The sequence below is a fragment of the Pectinophora gossypiella genome, chromosome 14 (assembly GCF_024362695.1).
Source record: "Pectinophora gossypiella chromosome 14, ilPecGoss1.1, whole genome shotgun sequence".
Taxonomy (NCBI): Eukaryota; Metazoa; Arthropoda; class Insecta; order Lepidoptera; family Gelechiidae; genus Pectinophora; species Pectinophora gossypiella.
Window position 1 is genome coordinate 5,172,667 of NC_065417.1, and position 20,935 is coordinate 5,193,601.

Genomic DNA, 20,935 nt, shown 5'->3' on the forward strand with positions numbered 1-20,935 from the left:
TACAGTCATGAGCAATATAATTTACACACTTTAGGACTCTGTCGCACTAATATATTTGACATTTAGTGAGACTTACAGTTCAATTTGTCAAAAAAGTTAATGTGACATGGTACCAAAGTGTACACATATTAATGCTCGTGACCGTACGCGTTCTATATTTTTTATTTTGCTTATAATTCTTTACGTAATTACCTATTTATCTTATCTATCACTTAGCTAATAGAATAATTAAAGCCTATTAAACGCTTGTTTCTATTATGGCAATAAAAAGCAAAAAGTTGTCGATTGGAGCATAAAATCGAAGGTTTTAAATAAAACACTGAGATTATAAGCATTCGATGGCGAAATCGTTAAAAGGCAAAGAACTATACCAATATTATGCAAAGTACAGTTAACCTAACCCAGATCAGGTGACCTAACCGTGTTAATAACAGTTTTAAAATTTTTACTCTGCAATCTTTTCGTTAAGCTAAAGAGATACTTTAGCTATTTGGTTACAAAATGTCTTTAGATTGGTAAGGTGAATACACCTTGAGTTGAATACACAAAGGTAATGATTCTATATCTAATTTTATTTTAAGTTATACCTGTCATTTTCTTACCCGCCGAAAAGGGAAGGAACGGGTAATCGACAAGCATAAATAGGAACACCCGTCAATTTTAGGCAGAAATTAAAAAGAAAAACCCTCCCAAAATTCTTAGGCCAATAACCCGGCAGTCGACAGTCGTCTAACAGGTTGCATATCACCGAGATCCCCGCGGACCCTTGACACTACCCGATGGCACCACCGGTAGTGTCAAGGGTATTATTCCGCGTGCCCATGGCACCACCGGGGTGCAAAAGGTTACGGTTAAGGTTAAGGTTAGAAGAAAGTTATTACATTCTATTCAATCTTATTAAGTCGCAATTACCTCTATGGAGCCCCAGAAAGTTTCATTGCGATTATGAAACAGGGATGATGAACGCTGTATTGAAGTGTTTCCCCGAAATCTTGCTGAGAGGTTGTTACTATCATTTAAACAATTTCCTCCGTGGTTTCACGATATAAAAGAATAGTACCTTTGCATCCCGGTGGTGCCATGGGCACGCGGAATAATACCCTTGACACTACCGGTGGTGCCATCGGGTAGTGTCAAGGGTCCGCGGGGACCGAGATGAATTGTAGCGTGGCTAGGGAGATGATGATGAGTTAGTTTTGTACAACAATATGATATGCAATCTCTTTAATTTATAAGAATGTTTGTTTTGTTTGTTTGTTTGTATACTCTTTATTGCTGTAAAATACAAAAAAAAAATATAATTTATCGAAAACTTAAACGCCTAGTTGGACGTGACGAAGTTACGTATGTTTCTGATTTTGTGACAATTTGTATTAAAAAAAAAATATATCGAAAAAATAATACATTTGTTTATATATATATATTTTTTAATTTATCGTTTTTTTTTTTATTTAATGTCGTATGTCTTTTGGTTTTTCTTCTTTTAAATTTTCGCTCGCATTAGGTCAGTCGTTGTCTTAATATAACTTTAGACTGAATTTATTTTCGTTTGTATTTTATGTATTTTTCTTTTCCTTTCACGTATTTATTTTCTGTTTGCGTCCACTTTTTTCCGACCATTTACAACCTAATTAACGCCATTTAAGGCAAATGTGAAATAAGTCAGATTAAAAAAAACCTGTGTCCATAACCGCTGCCTTATAAAAATAGGTTTGCCATTGATCTAATTAAGATCTTTTACGTCAATTTCTAATTTCAATACAACGCATGCCATTAAATTTCTTGACCGTCACGTCTAGAGTAAATATTTAGCGAAATTATGCGAAATGTTGGTTTAGACGGTTTAGACGCAATATTTGTTGACAAGTTAACAAAGAGGCGAGGTGACACGAATTAGGATCGTATCGGTAACGATAGTTGGGCAATAATGCAATGACATGTAGGCCAGGGTCAGTGTTCGGTGCCAATTAGGCTCACGGGTTGACTTTGTTACCGAGATGGGCCAATCAATTTGTTTAAGATGGATTGATGGAATACCCGCGTGTTGTGTTTGGTGTGAATACATTGTGTTCATTGTGTGCAATAAGGCCGCCCAAATTGTACTGTATTCATGTGTTATGTCTGATTGTTGAAATTCTAGTTCTGTGCAATAAAGTATATTTGATTTGATTTGATTGTGTTGGATAATATGTGTTGAAGGTTGTATTGAGGATTAAATAAAGAATGTTTTTGTGCTGTCGTACCGCTGAGAGCCGTGGTCGCCCAGTTAGTAGAACGCTTTATTGAGGCCGCAGGTTCGAATACAGTACAAGCATAAACCAATGATTGTCGAATTTGTTTTCGAATTCACGTTTGAATCATAAATCATTATCACGTGCTCAGAAGGAAAACGTCGTGAGGAAACCCACATTTCACATTCCACATTCAAAAATAAATGTAAAAAATGGGCGTCAAGTCGTGTGACAGTGAACACCAATCAGAAATGTCAAAAAATTAACGCCTTCGGGCATGGCCGACTTCGCTTAGGGCACGTCTGCACTCCAGCACATCTATATAAATGTAATATTATATCTGATCCATCTTGTTCATGCGGTGAATATGGAGATGTGAATCATATTTTCTTCTCCTGTCCCTTAAATGGCCATTCCAGTTTTATTACCCAATTGCTCCATATCCGAGTTCCACTCCCTACTTCTATTTCTTGTTTACTTCATTTAAATTATCCTATTGTATATAGAACTATTGCCCTATATATTGATAAAAACGATATTAAGTTATAAAAATATGTAATTGTTAATAACATGTATATACCTAGCTAGAATATTCCAAATTCCAATCCTGATTCCCTTCATTTTATTACCGTATTTCCTTACCATATCCACGTTTCCCCAACTTTAACTTCTTGTATTTGGCTAAAAGCGTAGCGAAGCCATTATATAAAAACGTCTGGGGCCATTAAAAGTAAAAAAAAAAAACATAACGTGACGTCACTATGTGGCAAACATCATTGTTGTTGTTGACGTTTTCATGGAAGAACGAACTACTTACTTTCTTTTCGATTTTATCATTTTATTTCACGATGATACAGTTGTTCAAAGTTATATATTGTACGATAAGCTTATATCGCCATGGAAACAGGATTTAAATAAAGCAAAAAAAAAACACGTAAGTATATTTACTAATATATTTTGCTAATTTTTGTCAAATATATCGTGCATTTTGAAGTAATGGCTAGCCTATTAGATAATTTTAATGCTGGCGGATTGTAATCAATATAATTAATTCCAAGTTTGATTTTCATTTCCTTACTACACTTGCTATAACCTAGTACCTAACCGCTGCCACCCAATATAATCTACCAAACTAACCTACTTATATATCGCCGATGCAAACGTTTGAAGCATGATAGTAACGTAACATTTACCTATATAGAATACGAATATTATTATCATAATCTGGCATGCCAGCCTCCAGTAGAATGTGAATGAGCTTTCAATAATTCATGGGACAACATTTATCTCACTACATTTCTGCTAAATCAACATTTCACTTACGGTACAAATTAAGAAATTAATATATTTAAAGCGTTCATAAAATTCATGTTGTGCTGATAATAGTTATTATTACTTAATAAATACGTTTTTAAACTTCTTGAAATGTTCTTTTTATTTTAAAACTACATCTGTTTTGTTTTGCTTCTATGCAGGAGTGGGAGCGAATAAAAACATAAAACGCGTTCAAGCTACTAACGGATATGTCGTAAAACCGACAGATAGATTAAGTTATTAGTCTTTTCTAATATGATGATGGACCATCAATAGGTGATTTATCCATCATATGACTTCTTATCGAAGGCAGTTGCAAATGGTCTTCCGATAGCTTGTAGCTGTGTCCATTCCATTGGGCATTGGCTTGAGTTTATGGATGTATTTCATCTTTTTTAAATATCCATAAAACTATTATATTACAAAGCAAACTATTGCAACATCTAGTTGGAGGCGTGTTCACTTGTTCAGGGGTCAAGTTCAAGTCGACTTGCGCAAGTAGCTAAATCTTTGGGAACGCAATTAAACGATACACCGTGTTTTGTAGCTATTATAATAATTTACTTAATAGTGTCGATTTTATTACTTGAATTGCTTGTGAAAATTGAAGGTTTTTGTTTGATTTATTATTTAAGTAGATTTATTTATAGTTATGATGTCAGTTTAGTGGGAAAATGATGAATCGTCTTGAAAATTATACAAGTACTACCTATGAACAAATACAATGGTGAGTAAGGGAAGAGTCATGGGAGATTTCATTATACTTTAATGAACGGTATAAATGGTTAATATAATTTGTCGGCGGAACCCATGAAATGTTACAAAAACAATTATTCCTAATTAATAGGCTAGTTTCCAACTAGTCAAATCAGTTACTTTTTACTAAACGTCAAAACACGAAATTACTATGGAATTTCTATGAGAAAGCACTCAGTGACGTCATAGAAAAACGTGATAAAATGTCGTACTTATTATTACGTTTTTTTTTATTAAAATTCATAAATAAGTTAAATAGAAAAAAGAAAATGTTTTTCGTTAGTTTTAGATCTGTCTATATTTAGTAATCAGAGTTTCATAATTTATCTTGCACCTAGTACACGACCCAATTCCCATGTTGTTATTTACTTAAATGATTCTTTCGTATCGTACGCGCTATCTGAATTTTCATTATCGCAGTTACTTTTTATTAAACGTCAAAACACGAAATTACTATGGAATTTGTACAAAAAAGCAATCTGTGACGTCATAGAAAAACGAGACAAAATGTCGCACTTATTAGTACATTTTTGTTTATTAAATATAAATAAGTTAAATAGAAAAAGGAAAACATTTTTTGTCGCCTTTACCATTCGAATACCCAATTTTCAAAATATCTAATCCCAATTGGGGTAGTCAGAGGTCTTTAGAATTTCATAATGTATCTTTCATTTAGAAAACTACCCGATTCGGAGGGCCTTTACAGTCTTTTCACAGACGGTTCTAACCTAGGTTTTCTGCCAATCTCCCTACAAGAATGTAGGTTCCTAATCTTAATCAAAAACATTATTCTATTAGGTACTTGTTGCTGTATAGACTGACACCGTTATACCACCTCAATTCCAACAAAAAGTCTTAACTATCCGTTTTTACACAGCTTTTTTCTCTATTACATAAAACACAACAAAAGTCTGTCGACCCTAACAAAGTTATAGCCGCAAGATACAAAAACATTTGATTCAATTACTCTCCACAATTCATTTAACAACATCAGATTATATAACAACATTTTGAATCGATTACGTCGTTCGTTAACGGAATCGATTAGAATCAGCCCGGGCGGATGTCACGTTGTATCGATATTGTTCGTTATGAGACAAACGATAAGATCGATTTATTTTGAACTTGACCTACATCTGGACTTGTCTGTCGTGCCTCGTTCAAATGTCAGACGACTGTTTGTTTGTATCCTGAGTTGCTACTAGTTACCGAATGGTTACGAATGAGATTTACGAAATTGGTTTTACGATGACTTGTTAGACAACTCATTATTGAAATTCATTTATTGAAATCAAAAAGAAAAATGAGATTGATTTTAGATCACTGACTGGCTTCTATTTATAGATCAGCATTTTATAATTTGACTCATTCGAATACCCTCAATTGGGGTAATCAGAGGTACATCAATCGCAAGATGAACTAACTACCACATCTCAGAGAGCTTTCTGTTAGACCAACGTGATAGGCGGTGAGCCGTATCGCCGTCTATAATGGCCGAGACAACTGTGTTAGTGAAAACTGCACTTAAGGTAAATTAATAACTCATTGGTGCCAGTCCGGTACCTCATTTGAGAAGCAAGCAGGTGAACCTCAGCACCAGAGTGACTGTCTATACCACAGCTCCCATCAGAGTGACAGATACTTCCGTCTTTTTCAAATCAAGATAGTATCTGAAGGCACCATTGCCACCAGCTCGGTCCGCATACCTCAAAGTCGTGAACATACAGAAGCAAGCGCTACGGGTATTAGTCACAATAGCCAAACAATTGATAGCAATGCATGCTTAATTACTATGCTGTAAATTAATTAAGATACAAACCAGATTAAGAGGAAGGACACGCTCTTGTCGTGATAATCGTTGAGTGATTGCTTTAGTGTGAATGGGATACAATTGTGATTCTGGCAACAACAACAAAGTCAGAGAAGATAGTTAAATCCTGATCGGGGTAGACAAAAATCGCGTATAAAACACACGTACCTAAATGTGACGTAAACATACTATAAGTACCTGTTATTTATTTTCGGCAATCATAATTTTTCCAAATAAGGGCCAACGAGTTCTATTTTCATGTTAATTATTATGGATATCGTGTATCAGAATTTGAATTCAGAACTAATAAGTAGATATTTTATTCATGTATAAAATACCTAGTTCTGAATTCGCAGTTCGTTCATTCCTAGTTCTGTGATAATTATTTTGCGCTCTCAATGAGGGTCTTTCCACGGTATGTTCCTCAAAATCAATATAGATGGCGCTGTACAGTTTTTTTTTTCGTTTAACCTTCTAATTTCATGGATAACAGACATACACCATCTTTCACCTTTGTTTTTGGGTATAAATGATAACCCTTTTTTATTACACCCAAGCACAAAATACATCTTCCACCCATTATTATACTGATCCAAATAAAGAAAAGCAACATAGGTAGCAACATAATTCTGTACATAATGTGATCCAAATATCAAGCAACAATTATTTTTATAGCTTCTGCCATTACATTGTATTTTGTTTTATTCCATGTACCCGTGTAATCAGAAAATAGATAATTATCACGTTTTTAAACTGAACAACGCCATCTATATTGTTTCTGGTGAACGTAGACTGTAAAGTCCGTCATTCAAACCCTACATATTCAAAACAACTGACCTTCAAACACACGAATCGCAAACAGAACAACGCTCTAAAAAGTAACAAATTAGGGGTGGTTCAAAAACAGTGGTAATTATCAGGTGTTTGTGTCAAAAAGTCCATTTGGGTAACGAAGCGGGCGCGCCGGTGGTTTATAGGCAGTGGTCACGTCACGAACGCGACAAATGGACAAACAAACAATGGAATATTTCAATTCACCTGACATGGAATATATGTAGCTTTCATTGTGGATTAATTGGCACACAATGACGGTAACAGGCTATTTTAGGTAAAGTAACAGCTGTTGGTCATTCTAAGCGATGTTAGGTAGATTGGTAATTGCATTTGTAATAAAAATAACAGTGATGAAAATAGTCCATATATAGTGTTAATGACACCGTACTGAGTACTGAGGGGGATGATTCGACTCGACTCACGATTCAGAGTTTATATCAAGTGGAATTTTCCGTACCAAAAGTCATCATCATCAATTTAAGAGCCACGCTCTTGTCGGTGCAGCATTTTCCAAAAAACTCTCCATGCTACTTTTTTAGGGAAAATAGGGCAGTGGTTTCCCTCTTGCCTTCCGCCCCGAAGTTCTCTGTCTGACGCAAGTGGGGTGGCGCCCAGAGTAGTCTATTACTAAGCCATACTAGGACTCCTGTCCTCCGCCTCTGAATAGTACTGACAGTTACTGCTGCCCTCTGTCAGCGTCTGTGTGTGTGTTCTAAAAGTATGGAACTGAAAATAATTAAAAAAAAAGAGTTTTGCGACGGAAAATTCTACTACGGACTGGATTGTCCTTCTCAGTTTTCGATACGGTGTTACTACACCCTGTTGGGCCCAGGCTTCTAGTTTCATCTAGTAATTGTTTAGAAATAGTATTTAACCTTCCCCGTTCGTAATTAATAGGTTTCATTTAGCTCTAGTGCTCGCCTTATCCCTAAGGGATACTTATGAGGTAAAACGATATGTTAGGTTGCTTTTAAATTCCTACGGTTTCTATGGGGTAGTTGTGAGCTACGATGGTTGGATGGATTTTTTCACCAAAAAAGCTGTGTGCTTTTTTTTTCCTTAAGGACGAAACAAAACCAAGATAAAAAAAACGTCAAAAAAGAAGAAATATGAAGAGTTCGCAACAGTAGCAACTTTCAAGTATAGGTATGTTTAAACCTACTAACTAGTATAAACTGAAGATTTCTGGTAAATACGTGGCTTATCACTGAGGGTATATTGTAGAAGACCAATGGAACTATTTAAACACAATTTGTCCCGTGATTGTCCGAGAGTAAGATTAGCCAAGCTTCATAGGGTACGTTTAGCAGGCGGTACGGGCTACAATTTACTTAAATATACGGTCGTTAGCGGCTCAATAGTAACCATGACACCAGGGTTGATGAGGATTGATCTCAGAGAAGAAGAAGAATTTGAATTATAATATTCATCCATATTACTTTGTATTAAGAAATATTTATAAACCCAAAACAAGAATACGCTCTTCGCTTGAAACAAAACGCTTTCACAATGAAGATGCTTTCAAAAGTGCACGTGCAATCATTTTTAAATTATACTGCACGCTATCGGAAATATCAACATCTGCATCATAATAACTCAATAACGCCCAACCATATTATATATAGGAATGATTAATCCGATTTATATCGTAAATATCGACGTTTCCTTCTTGGGAGTGTCATAAATATACAATTTGACTTCAAGATCATCGTTCTGTATGATTTAAAAGGAACACGACACTTACTGTTTAATGGGAACTTAAGAAACTAAACGTGTTATTCATATGCATTCATCAGTCGCTCAACGAGCTGTGGAGCGAGCTACCAAAACTACAAAAAAGAAAGAAGCCGATGGTAAGCATTGGTACTAAAAGTATGGAATTTCCTTTCTATATGCTCATACTTTCACCCTTCGGTTGATTAAGATTAAGGGGAGATCTATGATTATCGAAAGTACCTAAGTCCGATACTAAGAAATACACTATGTCTGTCCCCGGGTACAATTATCATCTAAATCTTCAGCTGTGAAAAGGTAAGGTAACATGCATACAAAGTTAAATAGTCAGAAATTATCCTACAATGAGGGACTTTCCAGATGAAGTACTTTAAAAATCACAAAGATGGCGTTGTTGAGTTTAGAATGCTGACAGTACGGCTAGCGGACCAAAGTAAAAAAAATCTATGAAATGTTGATATTCGCTCTAAATGAAGATCTGGCTGCTACAAACTCGTTTTTTTACTATTATTCATTTTTTTTTACTATTATTGGTTTATAACAATACAACTTCCTAAACTGAACAACGCCATCTATATGATTTTAAAAAAACGTAAGCTGGAAAGTCCCTCATTGGCATAAATACCCAATTAAATAAATGAAATTACATGCTACGGATCTGAACCATGGACTTTAAATACTGCGGTCGCATGGATACATAACATTTTACAAGATGAAATAAATGAAGAGAGTAAAAAGGGTTTTTATAACATTTTGTAAGTATTTCTTTTTTATAAAATACTAAGACTTAAATCCAAAAACGAACTGTGATTTTTTAAATTTACAAACCACATTTTAAATGTTTTTATTAACGTCAGGATACATATTGAAGTAGACATGTTTATTGTACAGATTATTGTTATATACGATGGTTTTAACGGCTTTTATCGGGCAGCTCCCGCGGCACAGGTTCTGCGCCGATTTATATCGAGGGCGGATTGGTCGGAGACCAATAGCCGTACGATGTTTATCCCAGGAGATAGCGTTCGCTGCGTCTATTGGTCGAAGCCTTCGATTCGCGGACGTCCAAAAATACAAACAATGCAATATTGCTTTTTTTAGATGAATTGCTTCGATATGGCCATTTTAACCCCCCTGATCTCATATATATATATAAGTTATATTATTATAACCTGTGATCATTGGTGCCGCTGGTAAATATCAATTACGCTTTGCAGTAAAATCAGGCAAGCAGGCATTCTCACGGCATTATTTATATCTTCACCATAAAAAAACATTATATTATAATAAAAAAATCGAAGTTAAATGTAAGTAATATATCGAGACCTCCGGAATGTTATCTGCCTACTTATTTATTACAAATAAATAAATTATAATGTCCATAAAACTGTTTTTCGAGCTTGCGATATTTTTTAAGGTCATTTTTATAAAGTTTTTAGGTGCTTCTTTACAATTTTTTCTTTACAATTGCAGGCGAAGTTTATTTATATTTGTAATTAGCATTTAAATATGCAATAAAATCAATTAGTTGTCCATTAAAACTAGTATCTTTTTAGAGAGATCATTAATATATATTTTTTTGTCATTTTCAACTTTTGTGTTTTTTTGTTTGAATATTTCAATTATTTTTGTTACGCTTCGAATATGACCTTTTACCACTACATATACGGATCTTGTTGGTGACAAAAATAGAATACGATTGATTTTTTTTTGTGATTGAAATATAAAATATATTTGTTGATGAAAATCTTTGTAATGAAAATGCGTAATAGGCTAGTTTCCAGCAAGTCAATTCAGTTACTTTTTACTAAACGTCAAAACACAATATTACTATGGAATTTGTATGAAAACGCACACTGTGACGTATCATGGAAAAACGTGATAAATAAATGTCGGACTTATTGTTACGTTTTTCTTGAATAAGTTAAATAGAAAAAAAAAGTTTTTCTCTAGCTAGTTTTATTCTTTATTTAGTAATCAGTATTTCATAATTTATCTTAAACTTAGTACACGACCCTAAAACCGATCGTCGTGGAGATCCTTGGGGGAGGCCTATGCCCAGCAGTGGGCGTCGTACGGCTGATGATGATGACACGACCCTATTGTATTTAGAGATAAATAATAATGATTATGTACTTAGATAAGTTTCTATGAGAGCGAATAGAAAACACTTTCAGTTGCTTGTCTTCCCGGGCATGTCGTAAAATCCGACAGAGGGATTGTGTCCTTTATAACATGATGAACAATTTTTATTTTACTCTTTCTATTTCTCTTTTGTTTTGTATTTTGTATTTCCTGTGTGTACAATATAGTATTTGTTATAATATGTTATGGACGATAGATTCATCATGACATATCCATCTTAGGACTTCGTGTCAAAAGTTGTCTTCTGATTACTTGAGGCTCTGCCCACCCCATTAGGGATTACAAGCGTAACTTTTGTCATTGTTAATGTGTAAGTGGATAAGTTTATTTAGAGATAGTAAGATGGTATAGGAACATCGTATAGTGCAAAAAGCTATAACGTTTTGGTTGACATGACATGACGTCTATGACCTTTTTAACTTTCTACCACTAACCTTTTGACCGAATCAATCAATGGTGTAGAAAGTATAACATAAAAAGAAACAATTTGTAAGAAAGTACATTGTTTTAAGTTTACGCGGTTATTATCATAATTAAAACACATAATAACGGGTTCTTACCGCGTTTAAATGGGGATATGAGACTCCCGATATTTCGACACTGTTGCAAGTGCCATGATCACGGGATGACTGATGAGATTGGAGTGGAGTAGGTAGATCCATAATATTCTACGGGCAGACATATCTGTCTACCCTCTTTCTTTGCCGCTTGTTTGTGTTAATATCGGGAGTCTCATATCCCCATTTAAACGCGGTAAGAACCCGTTATTATGTGTTTTAATTATTGTAAGAAAGTACTTCGGGGAATTCTTAGCAAATTAATAATTATCAGTGCGATTTTAATTAATAAGTTATTTATTATTTATTTATTTAATTCCGCGGTGATCCCCGTGTTTTTTTAAAGTCACCTTTTGTAGATTTCCCGCCAATTGACTACTTGGCCAGAATTTGACCCCCAACTGTACAAACATTTGAATATTTAGTATTTAAATAAAATGGTTTGATATTTTAATCGCGTTTGTGATCGTCCAGTGACACTATAGTAGTCTCTGCCTACCCCAATGGGAAATAGGCGTGATCTTATGTATGTGTGTACCTACTTACTTACATAAACTCACGCCTATTTCCCGCCGGGGTAAGCAGAGACTAAAGAATTCCATTTGCTTCGATCCTGACACACTTCTCTTGCGTCCTCCACATTCATCAAACGCTTCATACATGCACGCCGGTTCAGAGTAGATCGTACTTACTAAACCTTTTCTAAGGACATCTCCAATTTGGTCAATGTACGTCCTTCTAGGTCTTCCTCTGCTAGCCCTACCATCAACTTTCGCTTTATATACCGCTTTCGCAATTCTATTATCCTACATTTATCTTATTATCTTTGTACCTACTTATTATTAGCAAACATAACAAAATAATATATAAAATATTATAATTTTAGTCAGAATAGGTATATGAAAATATCACGCACTAGCAAATAACGTGTAGTAATCAACGTAGTATGATCATAAAAACATATAGGTAACATACGTATACCTTGAACTTTACAGAAATTTCACACTGAATAATATCTAGCCATTTATCATAATTATATTTTTAGATAGGTAATCTTTTCATCTAGACCTAGACTTTTAGAAATACTATATTACAATAAGTTTAATATCAGTTGCTTTTTTGATTGGTGATATTTGAATATGCCACATTTAACAATGCATGCAAGACATATCACAAAAGGTGGAATCGGTATTTTTTAATCGTGTGTCTAAAGAAGTACGTAAATGCCATCCTTTTTTGTAGGTGATAAATCACTATGTCATTTAGACATAATGACTACTTAATTATTTCATTATTTAAACATAAATTATTTTGTAAACTAAGCTCACGCGTTCTGTTAGACCAACGTGATAGGTGGTGAGTCGTATCGCCGTCTATATTTTTTTTTTTATATCTTGACTTACTGTAGATTTGCCGCAGATGGCATTAACTACTTGGCCGGACAAATGGGGAGCGCTGAAGGCTCTCACCCGATACAACGTTTAAGACAACAGGCCTGAGGATGCCCATTTGGGCGCGAACCTCGGCTCAGGGCGTCGTCTGAGAGGAAAAATATTTGAAAGAATTAATCGACCCTAGTGGGTCGATAGCGATAAGCGCTGAATGAGGGAAATCATCGACCACGCCGGCGGGGTCGGTATTGGGGTCCTGAAGTGTTTGGTGTCGCGAGCTGATTGGCTGCCTCTATGGCTAGAGTAATAGGGTCGTCGGGATCGTACCTATATTACGTCTTTCGGACGCCGATACTTTTCAGTACCGTCCCTACGTCTACAATAGTCGAGCCAATTTTGTTAGTGAAAAATGCACTTCAGATAAATTAATAACTCTTTGGTGCAAATCCAATAATGAGGTTCGAACCAACGCTACCCGTTTCAGAAGCAAGCTGGTGAACCATGGGACTATAGTGACTTCTTATCCTTGAAATTAACAGCAACTGATAATCTTAACAACCATTTTTCATTATTCAATCTCCGACAAATATACGGAACATTAACAAACTCTTAAAGGGCCTAACAACAATGCAAGGTTAATTTTCCAGTACTTACCAAGTAACATATCCTATCAGTATAATTATTCAATCGTTACAAAAGTGGCTTCCTTTTCGTTGTAAAACAATCGAAAGATAAAATTGTTAGCATTGTTTTTGTAATGGTCTGGTTTGTTAACAATAGAGAGGCAAACAGCCAATTTGTAGTTGCCTTTGGTACACACGGGCGGATGAGAGGCGTATGCATGGTCACGAGTACTAATATGTACCTTTGAAACCATGTCACATTAACTTTTTTACAAATCAAACCGCAAGTCTTATTAAATGTTAAATATGATAGTGCGCCAGGGTTCTAAATTGGGTACATGATATCCCGTTCTTCACAGGGTGCGCTTACCTAACCTGAAGTTTTGACAGGTCCGGTTTTTATTATAGAAGCGACTGCCTGTCTCACCTTACAACCCGCGAAGGGAAAACTAGCCCAATACAGCTCAGCAGCAGGTCACATACCTCCCAAAATGCATTTTTTGGGAATGTGGGTTTCCTCACGATGTTTTCCTTCAAGAGTGAGTGCTATAAAAACAACAAAAAACGTTACGGTATTATCGATCCCGATCGATGACAAGAATCTGGATGCCTACTTTGTTTTGAATGTTGTAAGTACTATGATATACTTAAAATTGTTAATATACGAGATCATCAGCCCATTAACGTCCCCACTGCTGGGGCACGGGCCTTTCCTATGGATGCAGAATAGGGAGATCGGGCCTTAAACCACCACGCGGGCCCAGTGCGGATTGATGGTTATTAACGACTGCTAATGCAGCCGGAACCAATGGCTTAACGTGCCTTCCGAAGCACGGAGCAGCTCGAGATGAAAACTTTTTTTTGGTCACCCATCGACCGGCCTTTGCGAAAGTTGCTTAACTTCAACAATTGCAGACCGAGCGCGTTTACCGCTGCGCCACCGAGCTCCTCCGTTAATATACATGTAATTTTAATTATTATTGACAGCCTAACCGCAGGCTGCTGTAAATTGCGGTTGCAATCTATGTCGCATCAACGAACGCTACTAGTTTAATAATCACAATATACAGGTATACGATTAAGTGTCAACCCACACGCATGCGGAAAATCGAACAAATGAACAAAGAAAATCAGGCCGATCATATATTGTGATGCGATTTTATGTTAAAACAGCGTAAGCGCTTGTTAAAACTACTTACTTATACAGGTTACCGACATAGTAACGAAAACTTTGGAGAATGACTCAGACCACGATTCTGAATTTTCCATCTCTAAAGTATGGAACTGAAAATAATAAAAAAACTACAATTTTCATAAAAACAGGAATTATACTTGATATTAACCCAGAATCATGGTTTGAATCATCCCCCTTAGTATTAGTTACGATGTCACTAATGCCCTGTATATCATCCGAATAAATGTAAGTCGTCTTTAACAAGCTTCCACACGCCCGTCTACAACTTTTCTCAAGACAGAATACATTTGGTAACATTTATGTTACTTTCTGTAATATAACAATAACAATCAAGGTAACATTTTAGTGTTAAAAGTGTATTACACTCGTTTAAACGCAGATAAGAATCGCTGCGATTCTTGATGAATGTTAGTCGTGAGAGACTTCTTTGTTAGTTGAATGGACATCTTGTTTGGTAATGATTTAATTACATACTCTTAGAATAGGTAAATTTATGTCTTTATTATGTAGTTCTTTCGTATATATCATTGCTATTACAATACAGTCTCTCGCCAGTTGTCCTGACTGGGGTGGGCGACACAAATTATTGTGCTGTAACCTTTCTTGTGATGTTATAAACTGTTTCGTTTCATGTGTGTACAATAAAGTATATATAAATAGTCCATCTTCACTATGCCGTAGTTGATTTTAATTACAACGCCATGATAAGCAGCTGAAGAACTCTGTTTTTCGTTCATTCCACTCTGTCAAAGAAGTAAATAATAGATATCAGATATCTTAATAGGTATTTATATTTATCTATCACGTTGGTCTTACAAAAATTCCGGTGAAGCGTAGGTATTTAGCCCAGCATGCAATGGATGTACCTCTATATACGACCACCCCAATTGGGCATAATAATCGTTAGCCTATGTTATTCGTATATCTATAATGATCACATAAATATTCTCACTTATTATTATGAGCCCCAGACTGTACTTGCACCAATGAGTTATTAATTACACCAGTACAGTTGGCTAGACCATTATAGACGGCGATACGGCCACCTGACACGTTGGTCTAACAAAAAGCTTGGTGAAGTGTGGGTACTTAGTTCATGTTACGATGGATGTACCTCTAACTACCCCATTGGAATATAGTCATGACCTTATATTTTGTTAGTATTATTACAGTAATTGTAACTTTTAAACGAATACGTGACTATTGTATTTCACAGTCATCAACGCAAATATTTTGTGCAACTTGATTCTACATTATACAAAGTATTCAGGCTGATATCCGCCCCTAGCAAAAAGCGACCTATGTGGCAAGCCTTATAAATCTATGTCTCCTAGACAAATATTTTATTAAATAACTCATTTAAATTAACTTAAGTACTTTAACCTACTTAAGAAAACACAAGCATTGGAGCGCATTCTATTGTTGAATTTTAGTTTGATGTTTTTTAAACTAAGTAGCTCTACCTTTTTATTACACTCAACGTGACGTAGTCGTGACGTTATCAAACTAAAAAAAAGTCAGAATAGGCATAATTTTGTTTAGAAATACATTTTATTTTAGTTAAATAGTACTTAAACTACTTACCTTCATCTTTTTCTTACATTTTTCGTGTCATTATTTTAAGAGCTATCAAACTAAAAATATATAATTATGTATACTCAAATAGGCATATAATTGTATTTATTTTAAGAAAACACTTTCATTCATTTCTGGAAGTAGCCAGAAACAAAATTTGAAGAACAATCAAAGAAAACTAAGTACCTTTTTATTACACTTATCGTGACATGATTTTGGAAAAAATATGTTTGTAAGAATTGGCACAATTGTGTGTTATCACCTTGTGCCTCTATTACCCAGACCTGCATATTGACTACATTTTACAGCCCCATACGTTTTATCCGCCTTTCTCGCATTACCCATTACCATTCCTTAGATGTAAACGTGAAAACAAATGGTTCCATGCACTCTACCTTTGTCCAGATAGTACGATTTACGCACGTATATTTATACCACAGAATAGTTTTATGCAATACTACGCACATACTGTGGTATTTTATACTTCTACAAACTTCAAATTCAAACCTAAAATATCTAATATTCAGTAGATAACATAGTTACACTTCGAATCGTCATTTTTTACATAACGAACATCTCATCCAACAAAAAGCTACTGGAGCTTCTCACAAGCTGTAAAATGCCTCGCACGTTCTTAAAAAAAATAAAAAAATATTGTTATACAAATTAGGAATTTGGCTGCCTAATACCCATTCCTAGACAGTTAAATACCATGTATTCATATCTTCTAAATAACTAACCTTAAAAAACCAGAACTGTCAACTCTGCAGGTTAGCTAAGCGGATCCTGTGAAAACGGGATAACGCTAGGGAGATGATGACTGTGGTATTTTGATATAGGTATTTATGTATAATCATATTTACTACAGTATCGTTGCACTAGTCGGGTAAATCGAATGTCTATAAAGCGCTTGCGATTCGCAATAAAATAATAATTTTGAAAATTATTTCTGAATATTTCCTATTCTTTACTTTTCTTTCTGGTCTGTACTATCTTCACCTCCTCTCCATCAGAGAAGGGAGAACCAGATAAAAATGACGTCTTTCCTTCTCTGTCTCTTTCCCGCGCAGTCATTTTTATCTGTCTTCTCTCTTCTCCGCAGATTTCCAAGAGCTGGCGCGGCAAAACAAGATTACGAAGCAGATCCTCGAGGCGTTTATCCAGAAGAAACTTGGCTTGTCAAGAGACTCAATAAGGCCGCCGTCGATACATGAGATACTTCCAGTGAAGAAGCATCAAGAAGATAGGAATACAAGAGAGACGGCGGAAGAGAACCAACAAGAAGGACAGGAGTATGCAGAAGACGACAGCTTGCAAAGCGTCGAGAGTGAACAGATTGACTCCATCTATTCTGAAGGCATGTATAACTAAAGGTGTCCAAATAATGTCACTGGAAAGGGAAAATTACGCAAGCGCAAAAGGCTATTTGGAGAAAAATCCGTCTAAAGTTTTTTTTTCGATTTTTTATCATAACTTTTTATCCATTTATCCAATTTTGATAGAGGCGTCAACGTAAGATACATTGTTTATTTTTTCGTTTTCTATGTCTAGCAATTTATATATCATAACTGCTTTTTAGGTTATTTTGTCTTTTAACTTACTAACTTAACGTCATTTTTCCTTTTAAGTGACGATATATTGTTTGAAGTCGTATGCATCATCTCCTATCGTTGTTCCGCTTTCAAGGGATCTGTTCAAGGGTACCTACCCTAAAGATATGACAGGTCCAGCTTTTTATAAAAGGAACTTTTCCAACGTCAAGGTAAACATAATATGTAAGTATATTAATATAATAATATGTTTGGTCATTCTCATAAGGTTATTTTGGAAACTGAATAGGGTTACTATTTACTAAAAGTCAAAACACGGAATTATATGGAATTTGTATGAAAAAGCAGCCTCTGACGTCATAGGAAAACGTGACGCAATGTCGCACTTATTATCACATTATTCTTTTTTTTAATTCATAAATAAGTTACTTACTTACATAGAAAAAAGAAAACGATTTTGTCACCTTTAGATCTGTCTTTATTTATTAATCAGTATTTCATAATTTAACTTTAGCCTAGAAAACTACCTAATTCAATATTTATGATAGAATCATATTATTGTATATTGAAGTGTAATTAACATTTAGAAAAATTGAAAGAACTTTAAAGACATAAAATAAAGCTATACTAACGATGATAGATACTATACTTGTTACTTTATTATTACAAAGTCTTAATATATCTATCTCTCTCTCTGACTTAAGAAACATTTGGATTGATCGTATTTAGTTGTTAATTCCCAGACTGAACTTTTCCTAAACAATAATTACTGTCTAAAAAACTATCGCCTGTGTATATTATTTAGGATAGGTGAATCTATTGTGATCAAAGTATTGGAAGGTCAAAGAACTTTAATATATCGTACTAAAGCTTAAATCAATTTGTTAGGCCATTAACTCTATTAGTTGATCAAAACTTATTAGTTTGCATTAGCCAAACTAGTAATGAACGCTGAATATTTTTCACTTCATCCAACCGCTATGCTATATTTTTGCATTGTATAATAATAAACAATGAAAACCGAGTCTATTCTTAATTTACACATCATAAACTCACGCCCATTTCCCACCGGGGTAAGCAGAGACCATGGAAATCCAATTGCTTCAAACTTCAGCTGACACACTTCTCTTGCTTCCTGTACATTAATCAATCATTACATCGTACTGATTCAGAGTAGATCGTACTAAACATTTTCTAAAGACATCTTCAAATTGGTCAGGGTCTTATTTTAAATTTTAAAAATAAAATATCTTAGTACTTACCTAAGTACATTAGGTACCTAGATGAATAGAAGTCCTTGTCAACAGTATTTTACTCAACTCATAACAAAGCATTCCAAAAGATCAAACTCGCCTTGATCTCACCTTTTGTAACGCAAAACTTCATTAAGTCATGCCTAATTAAGTCCAACTAATATTTACTTACTTACCTACCTACACAGTTTAGAAATTGATTGAACAACCTCAAAAAATCTCTACATTTCATAAAAATAAAGAGATAAATTAACGCAAGATGGACCGAGCATGTGATGGAATCAATTTAATGTCCTCTTTTGCCATAGTAATCGCAGTTTATGAAATGAACCAAAAATTATTTCAATTTAATAAAAAACAAAATAATGTAATGTGAAAAATACGCATTATAAAAAAGTTATGCTACATCGCCTTCACACCATAGAAGTATATAAACTGTGGTAATTTATAAGAAGAAATGTAATGTAAGTAAAAACATTACGCAGTCGCAATTATAACATCCCATCTCCATCCCATCCAATTAAAGTCGACTTACTAGGAATTTAGTCATTAGTCTATGTGAAGTGATCGTTAACTCTACTTTCTCCATTCTAGAGAAATTCTTGCAATTTACTACTCCATGTACAAGTACAAGTGTTATGTCAAACTTGTCCCAATGTTTGTTGGCAAACATTGGAGCGTGTGTGAAAATGACCATGCGCACGCAACGCTCAGAAATCGTTGCGAAAACGTGCCAACATCTAGTTTCCCATAGAGGAAATGGTGACTCCAACTACTAATTTTCTTACCTCTATGTGAAATATTTAACTTGTTCTTCTTTACCTAATATTATAATGTGTATTCATCATCACTAATTCGAGAGCCACGCTCTTGTCGGTGTAGCATTCTCCATGCTACTTTTTAGGGACGAATAGGGCAGTGGTTTCCCTCTTGCCTTCCGCCCAATGTGTATTAAATATACTAAATTTCGTACTCAAAAATAAATTAAAATTGTGATTAATTTAAATGTAAGCATTACAGTAATTTATTATACTTACTCAAAATTCAGTTTACGGTAACAAAGTGGAAGATTAAAAAAATAAAAACAAAGCTTAAAAATTCCCCAAACTTAAAACTGGCCTCACTTTTTCTTAAAAAAAAACTAATATTAAATACATACAATAGGTTTGTGAAGCAATGCATACTAAATAACGAAATACTTGTTATTTAAAATATGCAATGGCCTCGATTCCTGCAGACATCTCTTAATTTTACTTTAAGTTATACCTGTCATTTTCTTATCCGCCGAAAAGGAAAGGGACGGATGATTGACAGCTCTTAATTTTAGGAAGAATGAGTAAATAAATGAATAACCCGGGCGAATTTTTAGACGGTTGTTTTAGATTTGTGCTTAAAATTGACGTGTGTTCCATAAATTTTATGCTTGTCGATTACCCGTCCCTTTCCTTTTCGGCGGATAAGAAAATGACAGATATAACCTAAAATAAAATTAGATGGTATTTACAGGAATTAGCACCATTTTATAGCTTAACGTTATTTAAAGGTTAAAAATATAATAATAAACATAAAACTAGATGAGTCGTTATGTTACACAGATAGCGTTGTTTCCAAAACAGTTTCATAAGAAAAATGTCAGCACTGACATTTAAGAAGTCATCATTTCTTTTTTTGTGGTCCATATGCTTGTAGGTACTTAAAATGATTGTCGAATTTGTTTTCGAACTCATTTTTGGATCATAAATGATTATCACGTGCTCTGCGGTTAAGAAAAACATTGTGAGGAAACCCACATTCCCGAAAAATGCATTTTCGGAGGTATGTGATGTGACCTAACTTGTATTAGGCTGGTTTTCCCTTCGCGGGTTGGAAGGCCAGATGGGCAGTCGCTTTTGTAAAAAACCGGACCTATCAAATCTTCAGGTTAGGTAAGCGGACCCTGTAAAAAACGGAATAATGCAAGGAAGATG

The 20,935-nt window shown here is 34.8% G+C and overlaps 2 protein-coding genes across 7 annotated transcripts in view; one reads left to right on the forward strand and one right to left on the reverse strand.

Annotated features, from left to right (window-relative positions):
- The window catches only part of LOC126372577 (nuclear envelope phosphatase-regulatory subunit 1), a 598,500-nt gene that overhangs the window by 397,780 nt on the left and 179,785 nt on the right, over positions 1-20,935 (reverse strand). The gene's annotated exons all lie outside the window — the stretch shown is intronic.
- The window catches only part of LOC126372546 (CD209 antigen-like protein C), a 119,388-nt gene that overhangs the window by 52,275 nt on the left and 46,178 nt on the right, over positions 1-20,935 (forward strand). The window contains exon 2 of the mRNA XM_050018366.1: positions 17,268-17,522. Coding sequence (XP_049874323.1) covers positions 17,268-17,522 — 255 coding nt within the window. The remainder of the gene's footprint in view (positions 1-17,267; positions 17,523-20,935) is intronic.